Genomic DNA, 6,147 nt, shown 5'->3' with positions numbered 1-6,147 from the left:
CAGGGAGCCGTGGGGACCGTGACGCCGTGGGGGTGATGGGGGGTGGGGATGCGAATGGCTCCCTTTTTTGGGGGGGGGTGGTGGAGGGGGAATACCCTGGGGGCAGGCCCTGTCCCCGATGCCGACCCCGTGTCCCCTCGGGGCTGAGCCTTGATCCCCAAGGTAGGGGGGGGGGTGTTGGGGGGGGGGGGGGGAACGGGATGTGGGTCTGCCCATGGGGGTGGCGGATGCTGTGGGGAGTGGAGCCCACCGGGCTCCTGCCCGCGCCCCTTCCCCCCCCCCGTGTGCCTCAGTTTCCCCCCCCCAGACGCCCCGGGAGGCAGCGAGGACCCCGGCTCAGGCCCACGGGCCACCAACGGCCCCTTTATTGGCTCAGCCCAGGCGGATGGAGCCCCTGGCGCGGATGTCGAAGTTGATCCTGGGCCGAATGCGCCGGATACGGCCCAATATTCGCCCGAACCGGCCCCGCTGGACGAGAACCGGCTGCAGGAGGGACAACGGGGTCACCGGGGGGGGGGTGGGGGTGGGGGAAAGCTGCTTGGGACCCTGCACCCGGGACCCCGCACCCTGGATGCTGCACCCAGGAGCCCACAGCCAGCACCCCGCTCCTGGCACCCAGCACCCGGGATCCTGCAGCCAAGACCACCCCCAGGACCCGACCCTTGGGACCCCACACCCAGGACCCCGCACCCAGGACCCAACCCTTGGGACCCCACACCCAGGACCCCGCACCCAGGACCCCGCACCCAGGACCCCACCCCCCCCACCCCAGGACCCAACCCTTGGGACCCCACACTCAGGACCCCCGCACCCAGGACCCCACCCCCAGGACCCCACCCCACACTCCCAGGACCCGACCCTTGGGACCCCACACCCAGGACCCTGCACCCAGGACCCCGCACCCAGGACCCGACCCTTGGGACCCCACACTCAGGACCCCACACCCAGGACCCCGCACCCAGGACCCCGCACCCAGGACCCAACCCTTGGGACCCCACACCCTGTGCCCAGGTCCCTGCACCCAGGACCCCACACCCAGCACCCTGCACCCAGGAACCACACCGGGGACCCCACACCCGCTCCCTGCTCCCGGGACCCTTGCAGGACCCTGCACCCAGCACCCAGCACCCCACACCCGTGTCCCCATGGGTGCCCCAAAACACCCCCCCCCCCCCCCCCCCCCCCCCAATCCCACCCTCCACCACCCATGGGCTGGGGCCGTTGTGGTGGGATGGAGACATCCGAGGTGTCCCTTTTGGGGACAGCAGACCCCAAGACGTGGGGCAGAAGGAAGGACACCGACACCTGCCACCCCACCCATGGGTGTGCCCCCCTCCGTGGTCAGCGGGTGACACCCCCTCCCCTGGGACCCCCCCACTCACGTCGGAGGAGGCGTCGATGCACTGCAGGTCGATCTCGGGGAGGCTCTGCAGCATCTGCACCGGCCCCGAGCAGTCCTTGATGGCCTGGGTGGGGGGAGAAAACACCCAGCGTCACCCCAGGGACCCCGGGTGAAGACACCCAGGACACCCCCCACCCCCCCCGGTGTCACCCCTTCGCCCTCCTCATCCTCACCCCGTTCTCCTTGAAGTTGCAGTCGTCGGGGTTCAGCCCGGCGCTCGGGGCGCACTCCGTCTCCATCATGGTGAAGTTGAGTCTCTGCAGCGCGCTCAGCTCGACCTCCTGCGGGGGTCCAGAGCGGGGGGGGGGGGAGTGGGGGGGGTGATGAGTTGGGGGTGACGAGTTTGGGGGTGTCGGGAGTCGGGTGGCACTCACCGGGCCGGGCTCGGGGTCGGCGCTGAGCAGCCTGAAGGCGTTCTGCACCCCGGGGCGCTGGTTGAAGGAGTCGACGGCCTGAGCCAGCGCCTGGGTGTAGGCGAAGGGGACCGGGGCGGGGAGGGCGCAGACCCCCCCCAGCACCGCCAGCACCAGCACGCAGGAGCTCAGCATCCTTGTCCCCACCGTCGCTCCCCGTGTCCCCTTTTATCCCCCCCCCCAGCCCTGGGAGGTTGGGGAACCCGCCCCGGCGCTTGGCTCCCCCCTCCGGAAACGCCTGGCCCCAGCCCGCAGAGCTGGCAGGGTTTTTTTTTTTTGGGGGGGACACATAGGGTAGGAGTGGCCCTGAGGGTGTCCCAAGTGCGGGTGGTGGCACATCTGGTCCCCCTTGGGGACGTGGCCCCGCTCCCCGGGGTGCCCCCAGCCCTCGGAGCCCCTCGGCTGGGGATGGCGGGGGGCGGTTTGGGGGACCGCGACCCCTCGGGGACTGTCCCGGGGTGTCGGGGCGGCGCGGGGACCCGCAGGGACCGGGGTGACACGGGGAGCGTTGCCCGTCTCGGGTCGGTGCCCCCCTGGGCTTGCGTAACGCCGGCCTTGCCCCATCCCTGTTGCTCAAGGCCGGGGGGCGCCCCCTTCCCGCCCCCCAACCCGCATCACCCCCACACACGCACACGCACGACCCTGAAATCTCTTTATTCCGGCTCCGTGGGGGACAGGGGGCTGCGGGATGTCCCCAGGGGGGCTGCGCCGATGGGGGGCCGACGGGGTGGCCGTGAGGAGGATGAGGATGATGATGGGTGTCCCGGGCTGGCGCTGAAGGCTCGCGGGGTGCCGGGGGAGCGGGGCTGGGTGCTGCCACCGGGCTGCTAGCGGGGAGAAAGAAGGGTGGGCTTCACCCTACAGCCAAAAAAAGGTCCCCAAAGTGGCGGGGGGGACATGTCCCCCCAGGATGGGGGGCCCCGGAGCCCTCACCCCACCTCCCGGCCGCACTCCACCATCGACAGCGGCACGTCGGGCAGGAAGGCGAAGACGGAGACCTGGGCCGTGCACCGCTGGACCTGGGGGACGGAGCCACCCTGAGCGCCTTGGGGACACTTTGCTGTCCCCTCCCTGCTCCGTCTTTTAGGGGGGGGGAACCCCCTGTCCCACGCTTACCCTGCCCGGCCGGGCTTGGCAGCCGGCGCCGCGGCGGTCGGGGGGGTTTTTGGGGCAGGCGGGGTGCCGGGCGGTGAAGTTGATGCTGAAGTGGGTTCCCCAGTCGAACGCCTGCCGGGCCGGGGGGAGAGCAAAGGACGGAGCCGTCGGTGGGTTCCCAACGCCGGCGGGGAAAGGGGTCCGTGCCGGGATGGCTGCCCCGAGCTGGGAGCCCCCAGCTGCCCCCCCCCCCCCCCCACTGCCCACCCCACTCCTACCGTCCTGGTGACTCCCAGGAGTTTGAGCAGCCTCAGGTCCTGCCCGTGGGTCTCCAGCACCGAACGCGCCAGGTCGCGGGGAGCCGGTAACGCCGGCGGGACGGCGGCGGCCGCCGCCAGCAGCGCGGCTCCCAGCACCAGCGCCATGCGGCCGAGGGAACGGGCTGCGGGCGAGGGAAGCGGCTCTTGGTTCGGCTCGGGGCCCCCCGGCTTGGCCGGGTTCGCTTCCAGGATAAACACCGGGCCCCCGCCGCCGCGGCGGGGAAGGGATCGAGTTGCCGGTGTTTGCCTTGGCGCGGTGCCGCCGCGGGCGCTCGCTCGGACGCGGCGATGCCGATCCCCCTCCGCGGCCCCTTCCCTTCGTCCGCTCCCAGTTCGGCGGCGCGATGGCACGACCGACGTCCCGGGATCCGGCCCCGCTCGACGCCCCGAGCCGGGAGAGCATCCTCCCGGCGCCCATGGAGAGAAGAACCAAGACCCCCCTATGACCCCCTTCCCCTCTCCCTCTTTTTTTTTTTTTTTCCAGTTTTGGGGTGTTTTTTTTTCAATCCCAGAGCTCAGACTCGTCTCAACACCCCGTCCCCACACGGAGACCGCGCCATCGTGCCCGGCCTCGCTCCCCACCTCGCCCAAAGACGCCACGCCAGCCGGCCAGGGGAGGAATCGCTCTCGTTTTTAATACAAAAAGGGTTAAGTGACGGTAAAAGTGCCCTTTTGGGGGGGGGGGGACGGGGGTCGGTGTGTGCGGGGGGGCAGATGCAGCGCAGCGTGGTTTGCGGACACAGCAACGTGCGGGGACGACGAGGATCTTTAAAGCCTTTTGCAAGATTTTCGGGGGGTTTTCCTTGAATTCCAGGACACGGGATGAACTGAGGATTGCACCGAGCGGGTCACGCTCTCCCAGTTCACATTCCCGGGGCGACCAGGGCTCGTTTCCCCAAAATTCAGTCTTTTGCAGTCCCCTTACAGTCGGGTGGAGGTGCTGCAGCCTCGCCGGCGGGCCAGGAGCTCCCCTTTCTCTTTGGTTCATCCGCGTTGAAAAGCGAATCCCTGGGGAACACGACCCAGGGCTGGCGGGGAGACGTCGAGCCCCCTGGGACCAGCGTCCCCCTGAGCGCCGCTGTGGGGGCCCGGGGGTCCCCCCCAGCCCCGGCTTCAGCAGGTCTCGCTCCTTCACGTGTCTTGGATCCAACATCCACGTCCTCACGGCCACGACGCCCCGGCTGGGAGGGAGAAGGGACGCGAGCCGGGACGACGGCACGCGGGGAGAGCAGCCTCGCGCTCATCCAAGCCTCCTCTGCTCAAGGTGCCCGCCAGAAGGAGAAGATGCTCCGGGGTGGGTGAGGTCCGAAGGAGCAGGAGCCACACTCCTCCCCAACCCCCAAGAGGGCCCGAGCCACGGGGAGCCGGGCAGAGAGACGGAGCAACCCGAGGGGGCGGAGGTCGGGCCTTCGGCAAAGCCCGCGCCGCGGCTCCGGCTCGGTTGTTTCTCCGATTCGCGGCTGGAAAAGCAACTTCTTTGCCGTTCCAAGGGCTGGGGGTGGGTTGGGTTGGGTTTCTTTTTTTTTTCCCTTGGTCAAGAGTCTGAGCAGCACGGCAACCCCCCCCCCCCGAACTCCCCCCTCCAGGCAACCCAGCAGCTGACAGAACACACACACGGAGGGAAGACGCTGACGAAGCACATTTATAGCCAGACACGCCCGTGGTAGATCCCTCAACTATACACAGTACCCCAAGATACAGACATCCACATGTACACCCGAAGTTAAAACCCCGAGCGAGGCCGGGAGGCAGGGATGAACGAGCCGAGGTGGGGGGCGGCTGGATTTAGGGGTGAACACCCCGCTCTCCCCCCCCCCCCCCCCCCAGCTCGCCCCGAGGAGGGGCAGCCTCCGAGCCCCCCGCCGCGGGCAGGCCAAGGGGCGAGACGCCCGTCCCTGCTGCCGCCGGCGGGATGAGCGCCCCGCGGCTGCTCCTACCCCGCTGGAGGGGAGAGAGCGCCGGTGGGCACCGGTGGGGCCAGAGAAGCGCCGAAAAGCCGCTGCCGAGCAGCGAGGGGGCAGGCAGGGAGCCGGGGAGGGCGGCTCCCCCCCGCCGGCACAGCCGTGGGCTCCCAGAGCCGACCGATTCCCCACGTCTTTTTTCTCCCCTCCCGAACGCCGGTGGCCACGCTCTGCCCCGTCACCATCGAGAACAGACCCAATACGTAACTTTTTCCCAGCCACCCCCTGGGCCGGTTGCCCCCTGTGGCAACCCACCGTGTGAAAACCTGGGGGATTTCGTGCCGTTACCGAGCGTTTCGAAGGGCCCCGGCTCCCGACCCCGCGGCTGGGGCTTAGTGTCATCCCCGTCCAGCCTCCCCCCGGGGCGCTGGTTCAACCGCCCCCTTCTCCTCTGCCCCGTCTCTCCGTCCCGCGGCTCTCGCGGAGGAGTTCTCCCCACCGAGGTGACGCCGCAGCTCCGAGGGGCTGGCGCCGTCTTGTGCAAGAAGCACCTTCAACCAGAGCGCGGGGAGCGACACCGGGGGGGTTGGTTTTTTGGGGTTCAATAAGCTGGGGGGGGGGGGGGGGGGGAGATCTGCTGGTGCCCAGCAGCAAACCCCCACGTCCCCCAACGCCCACGCCACCCACCCGAACCCTGGGGGCGCGGCGGGGGTCGTCGCGTCGCTGCTGGAAGGCGTTGCAAAGCCGTTTGGGTGTCGCAACCCAGCCTCTTCCTCCTCCTCCTCCTCCTCCTCCAGCTGCAGCTGTTGGGAAAACCGACGGCGAGAGGCGGGGGGGATGCGCTCGGCCGCGGCGGCGGGCGGGCGGCAGGTCCTCGCTGGTCGACGCGCCGTTATTTCACCACGTTGGATCTTTCGGGCGCTTCGGTGCCAAAAACGAAGGGGGGGGGTGGTGGTGGTGGTGGTTGGGGGGGTGGGGGGGTCGTTGTGTCACGTTTGTGGGTGGGTGGGGGCGTT

The 6,147-nt window shown here is 69.7% G+C and overlaps 1 protein-coding gene across 1 annotated transcript; it reads right to left on the bottom strand.

Moving 5' to 3' along the window:
- Positions 1 to 372: 372 nt before the first annotated feature.
- CAMP (cathelicidin antimicrobial peptide) lies at positions 373 to 1,950 on the bottom strand. Its single transcript, XM_086466504.1, has 4 exons — positions 1,777 to 1,950; positions 1,576 to 1,683; positions 1,383 to 1,466; positions 373 to 483 (listed from the first exon to the last, which is right to left on the bottom strand). The coding sequence occupies exons 1-4, from the start codon at positions 1,948 to 1,950 to the stop codon at positions 373 to 375; spliced, it is 477 nt and encodes a 158-aa protein (XP_086322630.1).
- Between the last annotated feature and the right edge of the window lie 4,197 nt (positions 1,951 to 6,147).

Source organism: Leptosomus discolor, chromosome 6 (assembly GCF_034619465.1).
Source record: "Leptosomus discolor isolate bLepDis1 chromosome 6, bLepDis1.hap2, whole genome shotgun sequence".
In the NCBI taxonomy this organism is placed as follows: Eukaryota; Metazoa; Chordata; class Aves; order Leptosomiformes; family Leptosomidae; genus Leptosomus; species Leptosomus discolor.
The sequence above is the reverse complement of the archived record's forward strand: the minus strand, read 5'-3'. Positions and strand labels throughout refer to the sequence as shown.

Excerpts from the sequence above, each read along its gene's own strand:
- CAMP (XM_086466504.1), bottom strand. The coding sequence starts at position 1,950 with ATGCTGAGCTCCTGCGTGCTGGTGCTGGCGGTGCTGGGGGGGGTCTGC. Across the intron at positions 1,684-1,776 it reads CCGACCCCGAGCCCGGCCCG|GAGGTCGAGCTGAGCGCGCT; the intron begins GTGAGTGCCACC and ends GGACCCCCGCAG. Across the intron at positions 1,467-1,575 it reads GCAACTTCAAGGAGAACGGG|GCCATCAAGGACTGCTCGGG; the intron begins GTGAGGATGAGG and ends CCCCCCACCCAG.